The sequence below is a fragment of a genome, unplaced genomic scaffold (genome assembly GCF_019419815.1).
Source record: "Pyrus x bretschneideri cultivar Hongxiangsu unplaced genomic scaffold, Pyrus_bretschneideri_v1 Contig117, whole genome shotgun sequence".
NCBI lineage: Eukaryota > Viridiplantae > Streptophyta > Magnoliopsida > Rosales > Rosaceae > Pyrus > Pyrus x bretschneideri.
This window is the reverse complement of record NW_025999410.1, coordinates 488590-516411: the sequence shown is the minus strand read 5'-3', so window position 1 is coordinate 516411 and position 27822 is coordinate 488590. Positions and strand designations below refer to the sequence as shown.

General features: G+C 39.5%; 1 protein-coding gene across 1 annotated transcript; it reads right to left on the bottom strand.

Moving 5' to 3' along the window:
- Nucleotides 1–24239: 24239 nt before the first annotated feature.
- Nucleotides 24240–25753, bottom strand: LOC103942148 (uncharacterized protein At4g14100). Its single transcript, XM_048577487.1, has 2 exons — nt 25234–25753; nt 24240–24964 (listed from the first exon to the last, which is right to left on the bottom strand). The coding sequence occupies exons 1-2, from the start codon at nt 25697–25699 to the stop codon at nt 24822–24824; spliced, it is 609 nt and encodes a 202-aa protein (XP_048433444.1). The 5' UTR covers nt 25700–25753; the 3' UTR covers nt 24240–24821.
- Nucleotides 25754–27822: the final 2069 nt, after the last annotated feature.

Genomic DNA, 27822 nt, shown 5'->3' with positions numbered 1-27822 from the left:
AAGAGTCAATGGGAATTGTGGCTGCAATGGATGCTTATTTATAGGTGAAAAAGAGGGAATATGACAGCTAGGAGGTTGGTGGAAAGCTGGAAATGCATGTGGAGTGGCTGCAAGGTGTGAATGATTATGAATGCATGTGCAATGTTTTGGGAGAAAATGGGAGTGCATGTGGCTGCAATGGATTAAAGGGTGAATGCATGTGCAATGATGAAGTGGGATGGCTGAAATTGTAAGGGGAATGCATGTGAAAATGCTGCTAGGTTGGAAATGAAATGCACGGCTAATGAGTGGTGTTGTTGGTGTGTGAATGGGAATGCAATCTGAAATGGGAGTGAATGTGCATGTGGGTGAATGTGTGGCTGCATGGTTGAATGATTAAAGGGTGTATGTGGGTTGGAAATGCATGTGGAATGGCTGGAATGAAGGGTGAATGTGCATGTGCTTTGACAGTTAGGTTGAATTAATTAAAAGGAGTGCATGTGGCTGCAATGGATTAAAGAGTGGGAGATGGAATGGGATGCACGGCAATGATGGTGTTTGGTGCTGGAAATGAATGTGTTTGCATGTGAATTAAAGCTAGGGTGAATGATGATGAATGCATGTGGATTAAAGATTGAATGCATGTGCAATGAGGTGGAATGACAGCTAGGTTGTTTATGATTAAAATGTGGCTGATTTGCACGGCAAAGATGGATAAAGAATGTGTGGATGCATGGTTGTGTTGGTGATGAATGTGAACTCTTTGTTCTTTATTTTCATTTCTTCATCCCTTTATTTATTCCTAGTCTCCTTTGGTCTTCAAATTCGTCCATCTACTTGGCTTTAAGCATATGCAATCCATTCCAAACTCTAATTTGCTCCAAAAGGCTCCAAAAGGCATCATTTTGCATACTTTGCCCTTAGAACCTGAAAACACACAAAAGAAGCATAAGGGACTAAAATAACTAAAGAAACATAACGTAAATGCACGAGAACAAGCCATTTAAGTCGCATAAATATGCTCCTATCAGCACGCTACTACATTTGGAATGGCATTCTCATCCAAAGATCCTACACTGTACCACATCCCCGCTGCCTAGCGCTTCCAAACGACCTAAATCATCTAAGTTCAATCCATGAAGGTGTTTGTGGAAGTCACTCCAAAGGCCGATCCTTAGCACATAAAACTTTTAACGAGGGCTATTGATGGCCTATTATGCATCAAGAAACCAAGGAGCTAGTACAAAAGTATGACAGCTGCCAACGCTACAAGCTGGTACCAGCACTGTCTGCCAGTGAACTACACTCACAGACGAGTCTTTGGCCGTTCATGCAATGGGAAATCGACTTGGTACGGCTAATGTCGCTTACTACTAGGGTCAGATGCATGATGATTGTGGCAATCGATTACTTCACAAAACGGGTAGAAGCAGAGCCCATGATAACCATAACTCAGACGGACATAGAGTGCATATAAAGGAACATCATTTGCCGAATTGGCATCCCTTAATCCATCGTCATAGACAACGGCCCATAATTCGTAGGCAAATATTTGGTTAAGTTCTTCCAAAAGTATGGCATCAAGCAACACATGTCTACGCCAAGATATCCTTAAGCAATGGGCATGCTGAATTATCTAACAAGATAATCCTCGACTGCCTCAAGAAGTACCTTTTCGACAAGAAGGGAAAATGGCCAGATGAACTCCCCCGATGTTTATAGGCGTATCGCACCACCAAACGACAAGCCACCGGTGAGACTCCTTTCTTTTTGTCATTTGGTTCAGAAGCAATCATTCCTCCCAATGTTATCATGCCAAGTATCAGCACTTTACTGCCAAGCATCGAGCAGAACAATAAGGAGATGGCCACAGGCTTAGATCTGGCAGAAGAGAAACGCGAGCAGACTATCATCCGCATCGTAGCCTACTGGTAGCAACTCCTCTCCAGCTTCAACAAAAAGGCCAAGATCACGCAGTTCCAGCCTGGAAATCTGGTTCTGAGAAAAGCCTTCATCATTGTCCACTGAGAAGGCTCCAAAAAGATGGATCGCATCTGGGAAGGTCCGTACAAGATTAACAGAGTAGGCAGTAAGGATAGTTAGACCTTCACCACCATGAACGGCAAAAAGATCGAAAAATAGTAGAACGCCTACAATTTGAGGAAGTACCATGTGTGACTTCCCACTACATCAAAGCCTGAAGACTTAGGCAACTCAACGGGCACCGCCTCCCAAGCCGAGGATTATCCAGTTGTTCTGCAGTTTCTACCTTATAGCTAAGTTCTCGTTCTTATCACTCGTTTTTCAATGAGGAATTCAAAAGTAATCTACAACTTGGCTCGATTGCATGCTTACAACAACTGATCATTCATGCACTTCAAAAGAAGACCGCACCCTTCTTAAAGACTCATCGTAAGAATTGCGCCCCTAAAGGGACCAACCATGATCTCCAGTGCGAAAGGGCAAACCAATTCCCTAACACCCATCTGGATACTCTCCAGTGCGAGGGGATAAACTAATTGCTTTCCAATGTGAGTAGGTAAACCAATTCCTCGACACCCACATAGGTTTGTTCTCCAACGCGGAAGGATAAACTTTACACTCCAAATATCCAAACGTGGATGAGTTGGGCTGCCCTGGTATAACTAGGTGCATGAAGGCTTGCACCGGGATTCCTAGAAGTAGCCACAATGGTATTTTTCAAGGCTTAGCTAACTGAAGGATTTTGGTCTCTTGGCCTAATCTGTGGGGAACTGGACCTCAGAGACGAACGAGGCACATTACGCAGTATGCCCTATGAATGGTTGCCCTAGAACCCTAAAGCTGCTACTGAATGCACTAAGGTAACCTATGATTTTCGGAAGGCTGCCTACTGCTTGCCCTTCGAGCAGTAAAGCCGCGCTAGACTTATACAACCGCACATTCTTATGAAATGTTAAACAAGCTAGCATGCATATACAAAGATTTATCCACTGCCGACATGCTACACAGTTGATAAGCTTCACCTCTGCCAAGCGCGGAATGATCATTTAGATCTACACTAATTCCTAAAGTGTTCTGATACTTGCTACGCAACCCACATAATTGGTTACATAAAAAGAAATGAGTTCTCTCGAACCTTTGCTTACGAAATTCCATACAACTGCGTACTTTTGATACGAAACGTTAACAAATTTCATGACCTAAAAATCTTTAGTATGTTATGATGTAGGCCACATAGCTCAAAGGATTGAGGAAAGCCAGGGTTAACGGTCAAGTGGTCACGCGGACTCGTCTGTTTTTGTAAGTAAGGTGTCCGGTTGCCGACCTTATGGCTAATAACTTTACAAAAGTTTTACTCCAATACCTACGGCTGCATACGCTACGCGGGCCTGTCTACTTATAGAAAAGTAGCATGTCTGTTGCTAGTCTAAAGGTCAAAGGTTGGGTGTAAACAAAAAAAACGAAGATGAAGAAAAGTGAAGGAAGCAAGTTTATTAAATTTTCTAGCAAAATTGATAAACAAGTAGCAAAGGTCGAAGGAGTTCAAGCAAAGCAAAAAACAACAAGGAAAACAAAGAAAATTTTAAAGGATACCTAGAAAACTACACTTCAACAGCTTGGACATCCAACGACTACTCGGTCGCCACACCTTCAATAATCGCGACATTCTTAGCAGTGGCATCATCTAACGCTTTACCCCCAGTTGCCTTAGCCTGGGCACCAACTTCTTCAACTACTTCACTAATAGAAGCCTCAAAAGTAAAGGCAAGCAAGTCTTCCGAAGAAATAGAGAAGGTCTTGAAGCCTCGAGCCCAATCTTCTTACCCTTCAGCTGCTCATTCTCCTCGAGTAGACTGACATGGACGCGTTGCAGCTTATCCATTTCATTCTTCAGATTTTCCTTGATCTTCAGTACACCTTGGAGTTCCAACACTTGGGGTTCAAGCCTATCGACGATCCTCTTCAAAGTAGATCACTTAATTATAAGCAGTAATCAACTCTTCATCCATTGCATAACCAGCAGAACGAAGTTCAGAAATGGCAAACACAAGATCTTAAATCTGAGGTATGTAACATCCAATCTCCTTCTCTGCACTCTCATACTTAACTTGGATCACGTGAAGCCTAGTCTTCAAGTCAACGATCTCTTGGCGAGTGGTCTCAATTTGCAGAGAAGTGGGGGCAAAGATATTAGACCCCTTCAAAGCGACAAGCTTAGACTTTAATTTTTTATCTTCTTGGTGGAAGAATAAGCCTCAGTTGCTATAGTCGTTGCCACTCTCTTGGTAGCTTTGGTATCCCCTTGGTTCATAATCGCCGTTTTTTGCATCATAGCAAGCGGGGAACAGTCATCCTATATTCAATCGTATGCTTTGCAAAGGAACTTGGGCAAACAACCTCTCTGAAGCCATCAACAAATTTGGCACGTATGTCCATATCTTTAAGCAAATCTGGCTTCAAAAGTGCATAAATCTTAGCAAACTCTCCAGAAACAGGCTTGCGCACAAGTGCCCATACAAGCAATCTCTTCTTTCTCAGCAAGTGAAATTAGTCATAGTAGTAAAAAGAGTGAGCCTTGGCGCTACTTTAGCAGCAAAGTCCACCTTATCGCTCTTCATCGTAGTAAGCCTCTCCAAAGGTGAACTAGACTTAGCTCCCAACAGACGTTTTGGTATAAACTTCGGCATTGGGGGCATGACAGAACCTTTAAGCTAAGTAATCCTATCAGTAATCATACTAGCCATTTTCGACATGGCATACGTCACAGGCTCAAATCTAGCAGCCTCATTTTTCTTCCTATTGCAAGAAGTCAACTTAATCATAGGCCTCTTGGCAGCAAGCAGACCTTCACGAGTAGCGAAAGAAGTCTTCAGTTTTTTCTCAACATGCTTCTCTTGAGCAGGCGGGGAAGGTCTATTCTTTCCACCTTCATTCATAGTAGGCTCCATGACAACGATTAGACAAGCCAATGCATTCATCTTGATCCTCTTTATCTCCTCTCTTGGGAGCAGCCCACCTTTCTCCTAGCGAAGAGGACTAAGCAGCCAACACCATTCACGGTACTCAACAGGTAAGCTCAACCCGTGTTGGCTTTTCCCTCATTTTTTCTTTTTAACCAACAGGCAAGAGGTCTGCATGACTAGCATTCCAGCAGCCCATCAAGTCCAAGAGCCCAAAGGACATGAGCCATACAGCTCACCTAGCACTGCGCCCCAATGCCTCAATCCATGCCCCCAACCGCACAGCTGCCCTTGGCTTTAGCCAAACCAAGCTACCCAAGTAGTAGTCACTGCCACAACACCTCTTCACTCCATGCCGAGCCGACTCCTGGCCCCTGCCAACTGACTTGCCGCACCACCCCAACGGCTGCCCCGCGACAACGCTATCTAAGAAGAAGACAAGGAAAATTAATTTTTTCTTACCTCGTTGCGGCGCGAAGAAGACAAATAAAGCAAAGAAATAAGGCCTTTGCATGGGCAAGTGTAGAAGATTGCTAAGGGAGAAGAAACAAATATCATCTAGCTTTCTCTCTCTTATACGGTAGAATAAATTGCTCTTTGAAGTTGATTTAATAATCTACTTAAGGTAAACTTAAATAGACTTTAGAAGTAATTTATTTCCCTTTCCTAGAAGGATCTAATTTCCAATTAAAGAGGGAATCTACATCAAAACAGGAAACAATCCTATGTTTCCTAAAGCAAGAAGATCTATACACCTGTCGCCCTTTCTTGCGAGCAGCCCAACAAGTGTGGGGTCATTTGTGGAGCAAAAAATAATCAAGAAAAATATAGAGGTGGCACATGGATTTTCAGGTGAAAAAGACAAAATTACCCTTGAGGCACACCAGAACTCCCACGCACAAATAATGGACAATAACGGCTCAATCAAGGTCAAAGGTGAACAAAATAGGTATTAATTCAAAACCTATTTCATCAATCCTCATTAAATCCTCCCCACAAGGTAACCCCAAATTATTTTTCAAATTATGATTGATTACCAAAATTAATTGATTAATTTTCTAATTAATTTCCTAATTGATTACAAGATATTATTTTGACATAATAATTTGACCGTTCTCTTTCTACACTCACACTCACTAACCCTACCGTCCCCTACCACCACCTCTACGCCATCGGTCAAGCTGCCACCAAACGCCGCCTTCAAACCCCCTCGAAACCCCGTCTTTCCTTCCACAACCTCATATTCATAGTCAACATTTTCAACCCCAATTCATTAATCAATGTTCTCTCTCTAAAAAAATCCAGAAATGAAATGGTTATAGATCCTAATGGGATCTTTAAGTTCGATATTGATGTTAGTGAAAACAATGGATTTGAAACGTGGGAAGATCAGGAAGCGGGGCAGTGAGAGTGACGTGGAATGTGGTGTTGGTGAAGGGGTGTTTTTGGATGATGGATTGTGAAATCCTGTCCCCAGATTTCACTAGTTAAAATTACATATCTCATATTTCGTATTCATATTTGTAGTTTCGATGCGTTTATATTTACATCGTACAGTATTTTTTTCATACGTAAAAGGACAAAAATGCCCTTAACAAACTAAACAGAATTCTATAAGGTCATATTTGATCTCTACATATTTTGCCACTTATCTTTACATATTTGGATACAGCTTGATCTCACGAGCACGTAGGCGAAAACCGTTCGCCAATAGAGCTATAACGAATGAGCAAAGACAAGGGTGAAATGGTCATTTGACCATTATCTGGAAGGCTCTAGATTTTTTGTATAAAATTTTCCCTCAAACCTATAACCAAACAAAAATTATTTCCCTTTAAACACATAGACATCATCTTTTTCATCTCCTTCCTTCATCCCTTGATCTGGTCCTACCATGGAGAATCTACAATGGTTGTTGTCAGACCCACACCCATCCCCTTTTCACCCACTCATCTCGCTTATCACCAACATGTTTCCTTTTCAATCCATATCTTCTTTGGAAAGCCCATCCCAACCCCATTCTTCTCTGGCGAGCCCATTTGCAACCTTTCTCTTCTCGACAACCTCAACCTTCAATTTCTATCTTCTCCAGCGACCCCAAACCCAACCCTACTCTCCCATTCTCTTCGACGGCGACATAAGGTTCAAAAATGAACCGTTGGGAGGGAGTGTTGGTGTTTCAAGATGTTTGGTTGTGAGAACGAGAATTCGTTTTAAAATGACATGTGTCATAATTTTATTAGATCAACTTAGAGAGCCAGTAAATTGGGTATTCACTAGTGAGTACCCAAGTATTATCTTTATAGTAAAACACTCAAAAGAGCTTGAACTTGGGATTTTTTAGAGCTTGCTCGAGCTTGACAAAATTTAACCTCAGAAAAAAGGTTTTTTCTTCTGTGAGAGCCCTCTGCCTTGTGAGTGTACTTTCCTTTTCTATGAGTGTACTTTCCTCTCCAATTACCCACTCACCATCAATGCCCAAACCCGTAACCTAACCTCCACAAGACATCATCAATGCCCAGACCCACATCCCAACTTCCACAAAACATCCTTAGCACTCATTAATTTTGTTCACTTATGACCCACCCCTCCAGTCTACCCTTTTTTCCTCACCTTAAATCTCAAATGATATTTATCATCTAGGTATAGATTTAGTACAATTAATCGGGCCTTTTTACTGCTACTATATACCTTGCTTCAAATCTGATATTTGGAACCCCAACTACTCATCAATTTGCATTCAACCCTTTATTTATGGCTACTATCGAGGGTGCTAAGAACCCAACTACAAATAGATCCAAATCAACACATCTCCCTAGAGTCAATACCCTTACATTAAAGACTACCAAAAACATACACATACCTAGAAATTTCATCTTGTTATTCCTGCTATTAGTCTACCCACTGCTGTATAACTAACGACAAAATCTAATCCAAACCATTCTGGCACTTGTGAAGAAACAACAAAAGGAATTTCATGTTTGGAATTTGCACAAAATTCAACAATCTTGTGGTACATTTGGAGGAATCCATAGAGATGTCAAGCATGGAACACGGAGTCAAGTTGGTGGGCATAACTCTGTTCAACAAACCACTAAACAAGTTGAGGGGTGAAGAACGTGCTGAGATCATCATGAAAAGAGTATAGGGATATTCAAGTCAAGTGGGTAATAGACAATACCTTCATTATTACTGTCAAAGATAAGGAAACGATCAGTAAGATCTTAAGTCAACTCCCTTAGGGAGTCATGAAATAAAATTTCTCATTTAAAAGATGGTCATATGAGTTGGCTTTTGAAGAAATTTAAATGTTGATGGTCTTTTTCTAGGTCCAGATAAGAGGGGTCCCATTGTACCTTAGCACGGAGAACAATGTCAGGAAACATGCAACAAAACTTGGTAAGGTCATTAAAATGGAGGATGTGACGATCGCAAAAAGGTTCTTGAGGGTTAGGGCGACAGTAAACGTTGAGAACTCACTAGTAACTGGCTGCCGAGGGAGAACAATAAAGATATATGGATAGAATTTCGATATGAGAGACTGCAGGAATTTTGCTACTAATGTGGGAAGATCGAGCATGTGAACTCCGATTGTCCTCACGAACCTAGCAAACGAGGCTTTACGGGTTATGGTAAATAAACAAAAAATGAATGTTGTGTGAGATATCCCAGATAACCAAGGCTGACAATGGGCCTGTTTGGCGAACAAAGAATTGTTGAGGCACTAGAAAAGTTTGAAGCATGAGTACTCAACCGGAGGTAAAGAACATGCATGGGAAAAAGGTTGAGTCAAACATGAGTCAACTGATGGGACCCATTTACTCAAATATGGCTCATGAAATAAGACAGGAGTTACATGGGATTATCATAACCAAAAACAAAAAAATGATGCAAGGGGATAACTCGGTTTAGTGGAACATGGGTAGGTCCAACATAAATTTAACTCACCACCTTATGATGGGTAATGGGCTACGTGGAAATCAAGCAGTACATGTTCTTAGGCCATATTAGAACAAAACCCATTCTGGTTCAGTGGTTGTACAAGAATTACGGGAGCCTGCAGTGCAAATATAAGAAAACCAACATATCATAAGAGGTAGAGAGGCTTGTAAGAAAGCTGGAAAAAAACAAAGTGCACAATAGACATGGGTAAGGGATGGAACAACAAGCATCTAGGACTAACTCATCTCCTATAAAACTCATCTCCATAGTTGGATAGCGTGGAAAGGGCAACAATAACAATCATAGTGCTATCGGGGTTTTTTAAGGACTAGGCCTAAAGAGGGGACCAACCGGCGATGACGAAAGGGGTTACACAGTTCCCCCCTAAAGAATAACAAATTGGAAAGAAGAATAAATTAGGAGCCGAAGGTTTTCCAAAAATGAGCACTAATGAGGAAAGCTTCCAGATCATAGAGAGAGAAAGGTTCTGAAAGAAAAGCCTTAGAGAAAGATGTTTAGAGGGGGAAAGACTTTTGTGTGTGGAAGAGGACCTGCAAGATGTTCTGATAGCCCAGTATAATCTATGGGACTACCTGAAGGAACTTGATGAGGCTCAAAAGAACTTTATGAATGGCACTATTAGCCCCAAAAAAGTAAATTATACTAATATAGCCTTGGTCCCAAAAATTCCAAATCCAGAAACGCTTGCTCAATTTCAGTTGATCAGCCAGTGCAATTACTCATATAAAATCTTGTCCAAGATCTTGGCCAACCAACTCGAGCTTTTACTGCCAAACCTTATTTTGCCTATGCAACATGCGTTTGTTGTTGGCCATCATATACAAGATCGTATAATTATTACCCATGAGATCTTCCATTTTTTTAAATGCGGAAGGCAAAAACTAGATTTAAGTTGGAGATAAAGCTTGACATGAACAAAGCCTACGATTGGATCAAGTGAGACTTCTTGAAGGAAGTGATGGTTCGATTGGGGTTTGACCCAAGGTAGATTAATTTGATTATGGGCTGCATCTCATCAGTCAACTTCACTGTTTTGGTTAATGATCAACCTGGTAAAAACTTTTTCCCCTCCTGTGGTCTAAGGCAAAGGGGCCTCTAGTCTCCATAATTATTGTTACTAGTCAGCGACGTCCTATCTTTATTAATCCAAAAAGCAGTGGAATCAGAGTATCTCGAAGGCATCAAGCTCAGTACCTCTGGCCCCATGTATTTCTCACATCTCTTTTGCAAATGACACGCTCATTTTCCTCAAACCAACCTAGCAAAACTGCCGAAAAATGGTTCAAATCATGCAGTCATAATGCACGACATCGAGGCAACATATCAATTTGTAGAAGTCTAGTATTTTCTTTGGTGCAAATATGCCTTGTGATTTGGGTTCGTAGTTGGCAGGTATGGGTATATTGATAGAAGCATATTTAGGCGACTTAGTTAGCTTGTTTTCTTACATTTATGCTGTTAGTTCATAGTTATTTTAGTATGCTGTTAGTTCATAGTCATTTCGAAGGCCTTTGGAGCAAAATTGGACTTAGAATGGATAACATATGCTTGGAGCAAAAGAAATGGACGAAATTGAAGACGTAAAGGTGTTAGGATTCCTAATCAAAGAAGGATTCTTAATCAAAGGAGGATTCCTAGTCAAAGAAGGTTTCTTACTTGAAGTAGGAAAGTTAAGCCAAGGTTTCCTATTTTGGTTTAACCTTTCCTAATCCTAAAAGCCCTATGTTCCAGCAACATTAAAGGATTCTCATGCATTTTAGGACACAAACCAAGCCTTCCTTGCAACCTAATTGCCCTTGCCGTGCATTCCATAGACTTCCCTTTCCTTGCCGTGCAAGGGAAATGCATATTTCCTATTTTGTGTCACAAGATTACATTCCTTTTTTATCCTATTCTTAGCCACAACTTACATACCTATTCTATCCTAAATCCTTGCCTAATTTCAGCCTTAAAACACATTCCTTTTCTTACAATTTATTGCCGCAAGTTTCTTTCCCTTTCCCTTAGGATTTCTGACTTTATGTCTCCTTTTCCTTGTGGATTTGGGGTCTAATCCTTTCCTAAACTATGTAATAAAAGTTAGGATTCCTTCCTTCAAATAAATACCCAAAGCGGCACCCTTATTCAACCCTAATCACTCATCCATACAATCTGCCATCCTTCACCCTGTCTCTCAACCTTTGCCGCAGCTTTCAACCTTTCTTCCACCATTCATAAACTTCCATACCTTTACCCAAACACCTATACATCATCCCTAACCTTTGCCACACCATCTTACCAACCTAAATTGATTCACAACCCAGAAATCCATCCAAAATCACCCCAAGAACTCTTGTGCCGCAGCTTTGCAAGGAAGAAGAAGAGAAGAAGAAGCCTTGGACGTTTGTGCATTCAAGTTGGAGTGTTGGAACATTTTTAGGTGTAATCTATCTTTTGTTTTCAATGTTTAATTCAAGTTTTCTTCGTTTTGTTGTGAACATGAGAGGCTAAACTCGTTTTAGCTAATGGAGGCTTTGAAACCATGATTATGTTTATGATATGAGTTGATTAATTCCAGTTGTGATTTCATAAATTATGAATGCAATTTACTTAACCGTTTGATGGATAACTTATTCTTGTATGTTGATTAGGGAGGCCTACTTAATTTGCATGCTTGAATTTGGTGCTAGAATATAAGGGAGTTTCACATAATCGTTACAAACTTATATTCACAAGTAGTTAAGGTTGTTTTCACAATCATGTTAAGTAAATTCCTAGCATGCGTATCATGATGTCATAGTTACAAGTGCTTTGTCAATACTTATGATTTTCATTAAATGTAATGATCTTTGATTGTATCTCTATTAGGATGTCATGTAGGGAACTTTTGAAGAATGTTTTGGGTTGTCATATGATGTCATTCAATCCAATAACTAAAGGAAAATCTGAGGGTTAATTAGTGATGTCACGGTTAACCTGGGGTGTTGAGGTTCATGGTTTATCGAAAAAGCAACTGGAAATCAATTTGTGTTTGAATGTATCATGTGTGGAAAAGTATCCTTTAGCTATCTAATCATCCATCATTTTTCGCAAATTCGTCCAAATTGCATTTAAGTCTTTTAGTTACTTGTTTTTCTCTTAAATTCGTCCAAAAACCCAATCCTCTTACTTACTTGTTTCAAATCTGTCATAAAGTGTGTTTTTGAGTCTTTTGAGTCAAAACCAATTCTATTTTCATCCAAATTGAGTCCTAGAGTCTAGATTGAGTCCTATTGATTGTTTTGTGTTGTTTTGAGTCATATAAATTTAGTTAAGAGTCTTTGAGTTTGTTCAAGTGTTTTTAAGCATATTTTTGTATATTTTTAAGCATATTTTTGTATATTTGAGTCAGTTTTCATTAGATTAGCAATCTCTTCTAATCCCCGGCCTAGAACGATCCCTACTTATATCTATACTACAATTGTCAAAAAGAGGGTTTAATTTGAGTGTTATTATTTACCACATCAAGCCGGGGATTAGCAACTTTGCTAATCCACCATTGTTTCTTTTTGTTTCTTTTTCATATATTTTGTTTAAGCTACTGACCTTGTTTCTTTTCTTGTTTGTAGGTACTAGTTTATGACTCGTAGTTCTCAACCTATTTGTGCAAACATCTTGGACTTTGACGGCAATTTTGAGCGCACTTTGAAAGGAAGAGGAAGGAGCCAGAACTTTACCCATCAAGTTCTAGCTTGGCCTCTAACTTTGAGGAGGAAGAACAACCCACGACAAGGGAGGAAGAAGAGGTCCAAGTCATGGTAGCGGATAACCGTACAATCAAGGAGCTTTCCGCTTTGGGAATGGACAATGCCGCACCATTATGCATCCAATACCCAAGGGCAGGTCAAGATAAAACCAATGAATTTGAATTGAAGTCTAGTTTGTTGCACCACATCCCAAAGTTCCATGGGCTGTCCATGGAGGATCCAAACAAGCATTTAAAAGAGTTCGAGGTGGTGTGCTCAAGCATGACTCCAATTAATGTTGATAGCAATATTTTGAAGATGAAGGCATTTCCATTCTCTCTATTGGAAAAGGCCAAGGATTGGTTATATGAATTGGCACCCGGAACGGTCACTTCTTGGGAGAGCATGAAAAGGGCGTTTCTAGAGAAATTCTTCCCCACTTCAAGAATCATCCTCTTGAGGAAGAAAATTAACGGAATCCAACAAAGTCAAGGAGAGTCTTTCCCGGCGTATTATAAGCGTTTTAAAGCCCTTGTTGCATCATGTCCTCAACATCAAATGATGGAGGAGCTTCTACTTCAATACTTCTATGAAGGTCTTCTTCCAATTGAAAGGCAAATGCTCGATGCTTCGGCGGGAGGTGCATTGGTGGACAAAACTCGTATGGCAGCCAAGCCTCTCATTGCAAACCGTGCTCTAAATGCACAACAATCCGAAGGAATTGGCCAAAGAGACCCCCCATGGCACCAAGTGCATGAGATAAGTTCCCAATCCGACATTCAATCTCAATTAGCTAATCTTACTTTTGTTGTGTCTCAGATGGCCGAAGGAATGAAGATACAAGGACCAACTGTATGTGGCGTGTGTTCTATCCAAGGCCACCCTTCGGAAAAGTGCCCTCAATTGATTGAGAATGGGGGATGGGAGAGTGTAAATGCCATTGGATTTCTAAGCCAAAATCAACCAAGGAATGATCCATATTCTAACACATACAATTCGGGTTAAAGAGACCATCCACTTCAAGTGGAGGGAGCCTCAACAACCTCAACAACAAGGAGGCTTTAGGCAACAAACCCCGAGGTTCAACATCAAGTCATATAGCCCCAATCCAAACCAAGCACAACGTGCCCAAAACAATCAAGGTACGTCTTTGGACAATGATACACTTATTAAGTTACTAACCAATTTGTCTCAGGGGCAAAAGAATCAAAACAAAGCAATGCAAAATCAAGACAAATGGGTGGACCACTTGGAGAAGCAAATTGGGCAAATTGCGGAGTTTGTAGGGCAATTCTGAGACCAAGGCAAGCTCCCTAGCTCAACCATTGTCAATCCAAAATGAGGGTTCGAATCTGCCAAAGCAATCACATTGAGAAGTAGAAAAGAAGTTGGCACTACTCCAAAACCATCCAAAACAAGTCCTAATGAAGATGAGAAGTTGCAATTGGAAGATGAGGAGTCAAGCAAAGCCACAGCAAGGGTAGAAACACCCTTGCCCCAACCACTTAAGGACCCCAATGCATCCACTTCATCTAATTCGGCCACTAAAGGTAAGTTGGGTTCAAATTCGATTAATTCTAACCCCATTCCACCCAATGTTCCTTTTCCTCACAGATTTTTGCAAGCAAAGAAGGAGGAGAATGACAAAGACATTCTTGAGACGTTTAGGAAAGTACAAGTCAATATCCCACTCCTAGATGCCATCAAGCAAGTGCCCAAATACGTCAAATTCTTGAAGGAACTTTGCACCACAAGGAAGAGGGCTTCGAATAAAGAGGTGGTTAGGGTAAGTGAAAACGTTTTCGCTATTTTACAAAGAAAGTTACCTCCAAAGTGCAAAGATCCAGGTAGCTTTACAATTCCTTGCATTATTGGCCAAACTAAGTTTGAACATGCTATGTTAAACTTAGGAGCTTCAATTAACGTCATGCCATACTCTATTTATGCATCCATGAACCTTGGTGAATTGAAAAACGACGGTGTGATTATTTAATTGGCTAATAGATTAATTGCCCATCCAAATGGAGTTTTGGAAGATGTTTTAGTGCAGGTGAATAACTTGATTTTCCCAGTGGATTTCTATGTTCTTGAGATGGAAGAAACCACCTGTTCCACATCCTTGCCGCTCCTTTTAGGGAGGCCATTCATGAAGATGGCCCGCACTAAGATCGATGTGTTTAAAGGAACTTTAACGAGGGCATTTGATGGGGAAGTGATTGATTTTAATATTTCTGAAACCATGAGATTTCCTAATGATGATTATTCATGTTTCTCTATTGATATCTTTGATTCCTTAGCACAGGAACATCCTGATCAATTGCATGAAGATGCACTTGAAACGGTCCTTACACATGGAATAGAATTGACGAATCACATGGCAGCACCCATGGCACCCCACGGCACAAACATGCATTTCCATGCCGTGCCCTTTAATGATGAAGTAATTGAGGTGGTGGCTGCCCTAGAGTTATTGCCACGGCTCAATGGTAAATCTTCTATCCCAATGTCAATTCCAATTTCAACTAACAAGTTGCTTCCTTCCATAGAACAACCACCTATCCTTGAGCTTAAACCATTACCAAACCACTTGAAGTATGTTTTCTTGGGCGAACAAGAGACATTGCCTGTCATAGTGGCCTCCTCACTCATGGCACAAGAAGAAGACAAGTTGGTGAGGGTTCTCAAATAGCATAAAACGGTCATTGGGTGGACTTTGGCCGAAATCAAGGGCATAAGCCCTACTACATGCATGCACCGAATACTCATTGAAGAAGGAGCTAAACCATCTAGGGAAGCACAACGCCGACTCAATCCCCCAATGATGGAGGTCATAAAGAAGGAGATCATCAAACTCCTTGATTGTGGCGTCATCTTTCCTATCTCGGATAATTGTTGGGTTTCACCAGTCCAAGTAGTTCCAAAGAAGTCCGAAGTCACAGTGGTAAAGAATGAAGAGAATGAACTTGTGCCTACATGCATTCAAACCGGTTGGAGAGTTTGCATTGATTATAGGAAGCTAAACGCCACCACAAGGAAAGATCACTTCCCTTTGCCATTCATTGATCAAATGCTTGAAAGGTTAGCCGGTCATTCTTTTTATTGTTTTCTTGATGGTTATTCGGGTTATAATCAAATTGTCATAGCTCCAAATGATCAAGAAAATACCACTTTTACTTGTACATTTGGAACTTTTGCTTATCGTCGTATGCCATTTGGTTTATGCAATGCACCGGCCACCTTCCAAAGATGTATGGTAAGTATATTTTCAGATTATGTTAAGAAAATTATTGAGGTGTTTATGGACGATTTTAGTGTGCTTGGGGACTCATTTGATGATTGTTTGCATAATCTCACTTTAATCTTGAAAAGATGCATGGAAACTAACCTTGTTTTAAATTGGGAAAAATGTCATTTTATGGTAAAACAAGGCATAGTTTTGGGTCATATCATCTCTGAAAAAGGAATTGAAGTTGATAAGTCAAAAATAGATCTTGTACGTTACTTACCCTCTCCTACTTCAGTGAGAGATGTTCGTTCTTTTCTTGGACATGCAGGATTCTATAGGCAATTTATCAAGGATTTTTCCAAGATTGCACAACCCCTTTGCTGTTTCCTACAAAAAGAAGTGGCCTTTGAGTTCAACGAGGAGTGTGAGAAGGCATTCAAGCACCTCAAGGAGATGCTTACCACGGCACCAATCATAGTCCTACCAGATTGGAGCATGCCTTTTGAGCTAATGTGTGATGCATCCGATTATGCAATAGGGGCTGTTTTGGGCCAAAGGAAGAACAAGCAACCACATGTCATCTATTATGCATCCCGGACCTTGAATGATGCCCAATTAAACTACTCTACCATTGAAAAAGAACTTCTTGCCGTTGTGTTTGCTTTACATAAGTTTCGTTCATATTTACTTGGCACTAAAGTGATTGTATATTCTGACCATGCAGCTTTGAAGTACTTATTCACCAAAAAGGAGGCCAAACCAAGGCTAATTCGTTGGATGCTTCTCTTCTAAGAGTTTGACATTGAAATTCGAGACAAGAAAGGGAGTGAAAACGTGGTGGCTGACCATTTGAGTCATTTGGTTTGCAATGAAGAGTCTTTACCCATCCAAGAGACATTCCCGATGAGCAATTGTTGTCCATTAAGGTAAGTGAACCTTGGTATGCCAATTTGGTGAACTTCTTGGTGTCAAAACATGTTCCCAACCCCATAACCAAGCACCAACGTGATAAACTTAGGAAAGAGGCACAGTTTTATGTGTAGGATGACCCATATTTGTGGAAATATTTTGCGGATCAAATTCTTCGTAGATGCATGATTGTGACTTTAATTCCATTCTAACCTTTTGTCACACTTATGCATGTGCAGGACATTTTGGCACACAACGCATTGCCCTTAAGGTGTTAGAATGTGGTTTTTATTGGCCTACAATCTTTAAAGATGCTAGAACTTTTTGTTTAACTTGTGATCATTGTCAACGCATGGGAAATATAGGTGCAAGGGACCAAATGCCGCAAACACCCATCTTTAATGTCGAAATTTTTTATGTTTGGGGCATTGATTTCATGGGTCCTTTTCCTTCTTCATATGGTTTCACTTATATTTTGCTTGCGGTTGATTATGTCACAAAGTGGATGGAAGCAAAGGCCACCCGTACTAATGATTCTAGAGTGGTTGCAGATTTTATCAAAACTAACATCTTTGCTAGATTTGGAATGCCAAGAGTGCTCATTAGTGATGGAGGGTCTTATTTTTGTAATCGCACCATTGAGGCGTTGCTCAAGAAATATCAAGTCACACATAAGGTTTCAACACCTTATCATCCTCAAACCAATGGCCAAGCCGAGGTGTCCAATAGAGAAATCAAGCAAATCTTGGAGAAGACCGTTGGGCCAACAAGAAAAGATTGGAGCTTGCGTTTGGAGGATGCGTTGTGGGCTTATCGTACGGCCTACAAAACACCCATTGGGATGTCACCATTTCGGCTAGTCTATGGCAAACCATGCCATCTCCCCGTGGAGTTAGAACACAAGGCACATTGGGCGATCAAGACATTCAACATGGACATAGATGCGGCTGGAATTCATAGGAAGCTTCAATTGAATGAACTTGAAGAGATTCAATTTGAAGCTTATGACAATGCTTGCATTTATAAGAAGAAGACCAAGGCTTTCCATGACAAGATGATTCATAGCAAAACATTCTCCATAGGGCAAAAATTTTTACTTTTTAATTCTCGCCTTCATTTATTTCCTGGTAAGTTACGGTCTAAATGGATTGGCCCCTTTGTTATTACTAATATTTTTCCATATGGTGCAGTTCAAATCCAAAGCTTGAGGAATGGCCAAGAATTCAAAGTGAATGGGCATCGTTTGAAGCCATATTATGAAAGTATTGAAAGGCAGATTGTGGAAGATGTCACCCTCCATGCCGTGGGCTCTACTTGAGCCTAAGAAGAAAGTTCGTCCGGCTGCAAGATGTTAAAGCAAGCGCTTCTTGGGAGGCAACCCATGCATTCAACTAGAGAGGACTTAGGCAATCCAATAATTCATTCAACCAAATCAGATTTGCGTTCCTAACTCTCTATCTCTTTATTGTTTTTATTTCGGCTTGCTAGTTAGTTTTTGTTGCTTGTTTGAATGTGAGTCTTTGTTTGAAACATTGAGGACAATGTTTGATTTAAGTGTTGGGGGGGTGTAAACAAGTTGTTTTTGCATGATTTTCGTGGGATTTTATCACCTATCACTTCTAATGTTGTTTATCACTGTTTTTAAGTGTTTTTAGTGTGTTTTGAAGTGTTTTCATGTGTTTGGATCAGAAAATCCGAAAATTTACAAAAAAATTGCAAAATAGTTTTGAAAAACCCAAAACGAGTTGTTTTAAAGTTGTTTTTGTGTGTTTGTTTGTGTCTTAGGATACATTCCAACACAATGATGAGGATTTGGTTTTTAATTGCATGGCTATTAAAGAATGTTGTAAACATGGATGAAAGTTTGATTTACGCTTTGGTTTATGCTTGGTTATAGTTATAGTTTACAAATTCACAGTAATCACAAAGAGAAAATCAGTTTTTGTAACATGCTTGAAGGAAAAAACTCAAACTAATGCTACATCCCTGAGAGACTTGAGCCTAAAACGTTCTTTGGAGAGTATAAATCTGTGATTTTTGTTTTCTAAAGTCGTTGCATGATCTCATCATTCTTTGCTTGGTTGCTACTTAGAATGCATTTCATCATTATAGTTCCAAATACTAGAACTCATGCCCATTTCATTCAAAGCATGATATTGATTGCATAACATACAACAAGATGAAGTTGTTAGTTAAGCTAAAGCCAAAAAGCCTAACCCGTTTGCATATGTATTGTAGGATTACCTCTTTTGAGCCTTTTCAAGCCTATTTTCTTTGTTAGCCCCATTATCCTTACCTAGCCTAGATTAGGACTTACCATACCCTTGTTCTTAAAGGATAGTGAAGTATGACTTAGAATGGATTCCTTTTGATCAACATATTGCAGAAAACAAGTGTGGGGGAAGGTAATAGGGCACGGCAAAGGAAGAAAATAAAGAAAAAATTAGTGGAAAAATAAAAAGGAAAGAGAAAAGTTGTAAAAAGAAAGAAAAAGAGTTGAAAAATAAGTGAGAATGAACTCACAAGTGTTGATTGTTGAAGAAAGCGTCCAAAAGTGTGAATTTGACCCTAAATGTTGTATGAATCTTTCCTTGTGTTTAAAAGTTAATTTCTGCCATCAAAAGTGAGTTTAAGTGTCAATTTCATTACTTTGCTTCCTATTGTTTTAAGAACCTTTGTTTATCCTTTACCTTTCTTTGTTAGCCAATACCCTTAGCCCCATTACAACCCTCAACTTCTATCTTGATGTTATGTGTTCAATATGTGGAGTTTGAATTTGGTATGAGCATATGGAATCACTAGTTCTCATTCTATGTAGTAGCATTTCATTCATGAGATCATATACATATCATTGTTATACTTCCAGAAAATGCTTTCTTTGTTATAACATATGTGAGTGTTAGTCTCCATGTTTAAATCAATCTTCTCACATATACCTAGTGTAGGGAGTGTAGTTAGAAAATCTGTGTGAAAATAGAGAGTATTCTAGTGAGGAATTGAGGAAATTCTCTAAGGCATGTTACTACTTCCAAAACGTTGTTTTAATTGATTAAATGTGAACTAGTAAGTGGTAAGTATGGTTAAGTGTTTGCTCAAGTGTAAAGAAAGCTAAAAACCGTGGGAATGATGTTTTTTAATGTGTCATGTTCATTGGAAATCCCTAAGGTACATGTTGGAAGGTCTAGAGTTTGTTTTGTTTGTTTTCTTTTGTTTCTTTTGTTTTGTTTTGCTCGAGGACTAGCAAAAGCTAAGTGTGGGGGAATTTGATAGGAGCATATTTAGGTGACTTAGTTAGCTTGTTTTCTTACATTTAGGTTTTTAGTTCATAGTTATTTTAGTATTTTAAGCTATTTTCGTGTGTTTACAAGTTCATATGGCTAAGGAAGAAAAAAGGTGCATTTTGGAGCCTTTTAGAGCAAAATTGGACTTGGAATGGATAGTGCTTGGAGCAAAAGGAATGGACGGAATTGAAGACCTAAAGGTGTTAGGATTCCTAATCAAAGAAGGATTCCTAATCAAAGGAGGATTCCTAGTCAAAGAAGGTTTCCTACTTGAAGTAGGAAAGTTAAGCCAAGGTTTCCTATTTTGGTTTGACCTTTCCTAATCCTGAAAGCCCTATGTTCTAGCAACATTAAAGGATTCTCATGCATTTTAGGACACAAACCAAGCCTTCCTTGCAACCTAATTGCCCTTGCCGTGCATTCCATAGACTTCCCTTTCATTGCCGTGCAAGGGAAATGCATATTTCCTATTTTGTGTCACAAGATTACATTCCTTTTTCATCCCATTCTCAGCCGCACCTTACATACCTATTCTATCCTAAATCCTTGCCTAATTTCAGCCTTAAAACACATTCCTTTTCTTACAATTTATTACCGCAAGTTTCTTTCCCTTTCCCTTAGAATTTCTGACTTTATGTCTCCTTTTCCTTGTGGATTTGGGGTCTAATCCTTTCCTAAACTATGTAATAAAAGTTAGGATTCCTTCCTTCAAATAAATACCCAAAGCCGCACCCTTATTCAACCCTAATCACTCATCCATACAATCTGCCATCCTTCACCCTGTCTCCCAACCTTTGCCGCATCTTTCAACCTTTCTTCCACCATTCACAAACTTCCATACCTTTACCCAAACACCCATACATCATCCCTAACCTTTGCCGCACCACCCTACCAACCTAAATCCATTCACAACCCAGAAATCCATCCAAAATCACCCAAGAACTCTTGTGCCGCAGCTTTGCAAGGAAGAATAAGAGAATAAGAAGCCTTGGATGTTTGTGCATTCAAGTTAGAGTGTTGGAACGTTTTTAGGTGTAATCTATCTTTTGTTTTCAATGTTTAATTCAAGTTTTCTTTGTTTTGTTGTGAACATGAGAGGCTAAACTCGTTTTAGCTAGGGGAGGCTCTGAAACCATGATTATGTTTATGATATGAGTTGATTAATTCCAGTTGTGATTTCATAAATTGTGAATGTAATTTACTTAACCGTTTGATGGATAACTTATTCTTGTATGTTGATTAGGGAGGCCTACTTAATTTGCATGCTTGAATTTGGTGCTAGAATATAAGGGAGTTTCACATAATCGTTACAAACTTATATTCACAAGTAGTTAAGGTTGTTTTCACAATTATGTTAAGTAAATTCCTAGCATGAGTATCATGATGTCATAGTTACAAGTGCTTTGTCAATACTTATGATTTTCATTGAACGTAATGATCTTTGATTGTATCTCTATTATGATGTCATGTAGGGAACTTTTGAAGAATGCTTTGGGTTGTCGTATGATGTCATCCAATCCAATAACTAAAGGAAAATCTGAGGGTTAATTAGTGATGTCACGGTTAATCTGGAGTGTTGAGGTTCATGGTTTATCCAAAAAGCAACTGGAAATCAATTTGTGTTTGAATGTATTATGTGTGGAAAAGTATCCTCTAGCTATCTAATCATCCATCGTTTTTCTCAAATTTGTCCAAATTGCATTTAAGTCTTTTAGTTACTTGTTTTTCTCTTAAATTTGTCCAAAAACCCAATCCTCTTACTTACTTGTTTCAAATCTGTTCTAAAGTGTGTTTTTGAGTCTTTTGAGTCAAAACCAATTCTATTTTCGTCCAAATTGAGTCCTAGAGTCTAGATTGAGTCTTGTTGATTGTTTTGTGTTGTTTTGAGTCTTTTAAGTTTGTTTTGAGTCATATAAGTTTAGTTAAGAGTCTTTAAGTTTGTTTAAGTATTTTTAAGCATATTTTTGTATATTTGAGTCAGTTTTCATTAGATTAGCAATCCCTCCTAATCTCCAGCCTAGAACGATCCCTACTTATATCTATACTACAATTGTCAAAAAGAGGGTTTAATTTGAGTGTTATTATGTACCACATCGTATATAGCAAGTAGATGACCTGGGTCTTTATCTTGGAATTCCCTCAAACTGAGGCAGGTCTAAATGCCATGCACTCGCATTTGTTAAGGGCTGGATTCTAGGAAAGCTTCAAGGATGGAAGCAGAACCTTCTCTCCCCGGTTGGCAAAGAAGTTCTTATTAAAGTGGTGGCCTAAGCAATTTTGACTTACCCGATGAATATCTTCAAGTTATCAGTCTCCCTTTGTAAAGATCTCGACTCATGCTTACCCATTTTGGGTGGGGTCAGAACAATGCGGAACGCAAGATTTCATTTAGTTGGGTGGGAAAATTTGGGTTATCCAAAGAGTGATGAGGGTTTGGGGGTTTCGGTCTTTCAGGAATTTAAACTTAGCACTCCTAGCTAAACAATGTTGGAGGACAATTTATGAGCTTGATGCCCTACGAGTGTTGTTTTTGAAGGCTCGATATTTCCCCCATATTTCACCTTGGGCTTGGGCGAGCCTTCTTATGGGCCAGAATATCATTATGGGATGAGCCCATTGGTAGGTCATGAATGGGAAGAATATTAAACTCTGGGTGGACGGATGGTTACCTGCGCTTCCTACGGGACACCCAAGCCTTTTAGCGGGTGTTTAGTTTGACCAAAACCAAACGGTGGACTCCTTAATTTACCAACAATCCTTCTCGTTGGACTTAAAGAAAATTAGACTAAGCATTCTCTCGGCGGATCACTTAGCAATCCTTGAAACCTGCATTGGTGTTTCTTGGGGTTGTGCTCGCTTGCTTTGGCTTTGGGTTAATGGTGGCATGTTCTCGGTGCGCTCAGAGTACCACTGGAAATGTTCCCATGGGGTGCCAAGTACTACAAGGCCTTCTTCCATACCTCAAAAAGTAAGAGAGTTCAGTTGGAATGAGGTATGGAAGATGCATATTCCACCAAAGGTTAAGTCCTTTTTGTGAAGGGCTCTTAAGGGTGCACTGGCTACCAAGTTAGCCCTGTTCAAGCATATCTCCTCCCTCTCTCTGATTTGTCCTATTCGTAATAGGGAGGATGCGTCTGTGGAACATATGCTTCTTTTTTGTCCGAGGGTTGGGCCTATTTGGTTTGGAGGCTTTCTTAACTATCGGGTTCCCAGAAGCCGAATCACTTCCCTTAATGGTTGGCTTCAAGCAATGGCTTCAATGCAGGCGAAGAACAAGGAGTAGAGAGGTAGGGTGTTGTCGGTGATAGGTTTTACTTTTGGGAGATTTGGAAGGCCCTCTGTGTTGCGACTTTTGCTCAAAAACCTCCTACTCCAAACCATGTTATTCACTCTATTACCTGTTTGCAGATAAGGAACACTTTTGTGGCTACTAATCTTAGAGCTTAGGTTCCTTCTTATCCCGATGATATCCCCAACAACCTGATGCTACTTGGACCCCTCCTCCTTCTCATTTTCGGCAAGTTAATGTAGATACCGGCTGGTGTGTGGTGACGAAGATGGGATTCTTGGGGATTGTTATCAGGGATCACTCTGGGTGTTCGTTGCAGCTCGGTGAAGCCCAATTTTGGCGTCCTCGGTGTTGGCTGTGAAGGCACTGGTAGTGGCTGGAAAGTGTTTCTTGGCTCGGGAACTGGGGTTTCCTAATATAATGGTTGAATCAAATTCGAATGAGGTTATCTCCTCTCTGCTGGGCTCAATTCACCTTGGCGGCTGGGAGGCTTTCCCGACCCTTGCGAGGGTTGTTCAGCTGGGAGAGTCCTTTCAAGCCTATCATTAATCTTGGGCTCCAAGAACAGCCAACTTGGCAGTAGACATGGTTACGTCGAGATCGTTTCAGCAGATGGATGCTGGCGTTTGGGTCGTGAAACCTCCATTTTCTTGGGTGCATCTATGACGTCTACCTTGTCCTCCTTCTAGTTAATCCCCCTGGATTGTTGAAGGGGTGACGCTATGCACTCAATGCAGCGTCTAGGTCTCTTTATCCCCTCAACAATCCAGTTGTTGTTTGTATTATGTTATGCTCTCTATTAGCCACATGTTTTCGGCTTTCTTTCTACTCAATTGGCTTTAGCCCTAGCAATGAATTTACCAATTTCACAAAACTAAAAATAAAAATTTAACCTCATTGATTGTTTCCCTCTTGTATCTCCCGAAAGAAAAAAGGAAGAGCTTCTAGTCGTAAGAGCAAGATATCAAATATAATACATTTGATACCTTCAGACTTCAATGTAGTTACAATCCAAAGTTAAATAACTTTATTTTACCTTCTTATCTAATTATTAGTAAGAGCATGGAAACGTTTACTGATCTACACATATAAAGTATACAAATATACAAATAAACACACACATTTATATAGCAAGATACTAGAGAGACCAAATTTTTAAATCATCTTTTGTAGACCACGTGATGTGCCGGTTGATGATTGGACTCCCTTTTTGATGATCTAAAGAAGAAATACTCCAATCATGAACCACCACATTATATGAACTACAAAAAATAATCTAAAAATTGGACATTCCTAGCATTTCCTTCATATATATATATAGGGAATTGTTATTGGCACTCCAAAAATCTCATTCTACACTCCAAACTTTCTATATTTGGAAAGCAAAATATACTTATGAGAAGTGTGGAATGAGATTTTTAAAGTACCAATAACACTTCCCTATATATATATATATATATATATATATATATATATATAATGATTTACAAAAATTAAAACCGGATCCGAACCCAACCAAACCGTGGCTCAGGCAACTTGATGCCCACCTCGTAATTTACTGTCTAAGGTCTTTGCCTCTTTGTCTTGGTTGAAGCAGTAAGCAGGTGCTTGAGTGACTGTATCTGGTAACACTGCACCAACCTCAAATGTCATTACCTGAGAAGATATTCCTACAAAATAATCATACAAATCATCAGCAGTAACATATTGATGACTATTTATTTGAGTCAGGTTAATTAATTTGTAATCTAAAAAGTTGCATTAAAATCAATACTTCATACTAACAGTCTAATAACATAACAAATCAAACTGTCAAACAAGATAAATTTTTTTTTTTTTTTTTTTCAAAAGTTAAAGCAATTTAATCGATATAACCGTTGATTTCGAACTCCCAAAATATAATTGCTAGGGAATTAAGAAGAATGGCATACATACATACCATCATAGAAATCCCAACGAACTGGCCTCTTGGTGTAAACATCCTCATAGTACCAAATAAAATCCACCTTCTCCCACACATTGCAAAGAAACCCATCTGTGACTTCCGTCCCTAGATACTCTGCTCCTTCAAGAAAATCGGGCCTCGGAATGCCGACTTCAAACCCCATAACCTCACAACTTCCGTTGTCACCGACGGTGTAGTAAAATGATGTGCCGTTGTTCCACTCTATGTCGTACAAAACCTCACCCAGCTGCTTCTGAAATATGTTGACGTTCCTGCCTCTCGGCCAGTCGTACCAGAGGTCGCTGAGCTGGAGGTGTGTTGTGGTCAAGTTCATGAATAGAAGTGCATGGAATTGCAGTGGCCATGGCGACGGTGTTGGGTTCGAGTTTGAGCAAGTCAGTACCTGCAGTATTATGCAGGTTGTTAAGCATAGTTGCAGTGGTAGTTTGAGCTCCTGCATCTTGTCTCTCTCTCTCTCTCTCTCTCTGTGCTTCTTGTGGTGATGTTTATCAACTTGTTTCGGGAAGGATAAAACACAACTGAACTGAGCGGTTGAGAAACAAAGGCAGTAGTACTGCACCTGTCCCACCTCATATATGTGTTTCATTGTGATCAGAATACAAGTGATAAATCATATGTTTTTGTTTAAGTAGTGGGAAATTTTATGTTGGGATTTTCTAACTTTAATCCTTGAAAAATATAGAAATTTAAAATAAACCTGATATTAGATTACATATTGATTATAGCTCCCTGATGTGTCCTTAATTCAAAATAATTAATGTGTATTTTATTCAATGTCTTCCATTAAATATTTAAATTTATTAATATACACATTTTAATATTTTTTTTGACCAAACCAAAGTTTTTTTAATTTATTAATTTAATTTAATATTCTTCAAACTTGAAAAACTTAATTAATGTACCTCAATGTTAGTACCGAAATGTATTATATTGAGTTAATGTATTTAAATGTATGTATACAAATATATGCACTAAAATATTAAACTAATGTTGTGACAGCCCGTCCCGAATTAATTGTACCGTAGGTGTGAAATGACGATAATGCCCTTGGTGGGTATTTGCCATTTTGGTGTGTTGTTTTGTTGTTTATGGTGATTGACTCTACAGAACACACACATACACCCATACCATACACTCCCGTGACTCCCTCTCTCTTCTTTCTCTCGGATTTTCTTCCATTTCCTTTGCAAGTGTACGGACGAACTTCAAAACCAACCTTTCACGCACGGATCGACGTCTAGAAGGTAAGATTCGAACTCCTTGCAAACTCTTAAGTTCATCCGTACCATTTTTAGAACTTGAAACCCTCGAAAACCCTAGAACCCGAGAACCCAATTTTCATGCATTGTTCATGCACTAATCATTGCGAAAGTTTCAGTGGATTTTAAGGTCTTAGGGAGCTTTAGAATACTCACAGGAAGCTCGGGGAACAAGTTTGAAGGATTTTGGACATTGGGATAGCAAGTTCTAAGGTTGGCCAAATTTTGCGAGGTTTCTCCGGCGAGATTTCATGAATTTCAGGGCTTGAAAGTGGTAAGGTTTTGTTCTACTTGTTGTAAGCTTCATTTTGGTACCAATTTCATGGAATTTGGTTGAGAAATGAAGAAGATATGAAGTTTTGAAAATTTTTCAGTTTCCGGCGAGAATTCGAGTTGCAGACAACTGCGCTGACGGCAGCGGCCAGCGAGACTCACCGGAGAAGACAAAGAATATTCTCTCAATTTTGACGGAATATACTAACGGCATTACTAACGGCATCAAGTATATATAACGGTATATTCCATTTTTGGAAAGAATATTTCCTAACACCATTAGGGTTACCATACGTGTGCCAGGCATGTGCCCACGCGTGGCCGGAGCGTCTGGCCATGCCTTGGCCGGCGCATGGGAGGTCAAAAAATTATTTTAAAAATATGGGGATGTTCGTGAGGTTGAGTAGATCACGTTGGTGTATCCAAACACCCCATTTGAGCATTGTATGAGAAGTTATTACCTAGTTTTGGTTATGTGCTTTAAATTGACTTTTTTATAGTTGTTTCGCATATAGGTGAGACTTATCTTGAGGACGAGCGCAGTCACTCAAGGCTCGGGGGTTACGACCCTTCCACATACCAGTGAGTGGGCTTTTGGTTTTCCGTATATACCTATATACTTGTGGGTTTTCCTAGAAAATGAAATTGAATGTTTATATGTTTTAAATACCATGCATAGTTTTTGCCTACTTTAATTATGCATTAGTAGTTGCATATATTTATGATTGGTGCTACGGACGCACAGGTGATGCGAGATTTATACGCACACAAATTAAACCCTCTTTTTGACAATTGTAGTAATGATATAAGTAGGGATCGTTCTGGACCGGGGATTAGGAGGGATTGTTAATCACTTGGATTTGACTCAAAAACGTAAAAACACAATATAAAACACTATACTAGACTCAAAGAATTCAAAAATACTTTAAAACATAAAATAAACAGATTCTAAGCATTAAAGAACAAGAAAGTAAAGGGGGGGTTTGATTTGACGAAAATTGAAATAACAAAACAAGTAAATAAACTAAGC

Bases quoted from the DNA above. Each gene is read 5' to 3' on its own strand.
- LOC103942148 (XM_048577487.1), bottom strand. From the start codon at position 25,699: ATGCAGGAGCTCAAACTACCACTGCAACTATGCTTAACAACCTGCATA. The intron at 24,965-25,233 runs GTATGTATGTAT...ATTATTTTGTAG, and splicing joins TCGTTGGGATTTCTATGATG to GAATATCTTCTCAGGTAATG.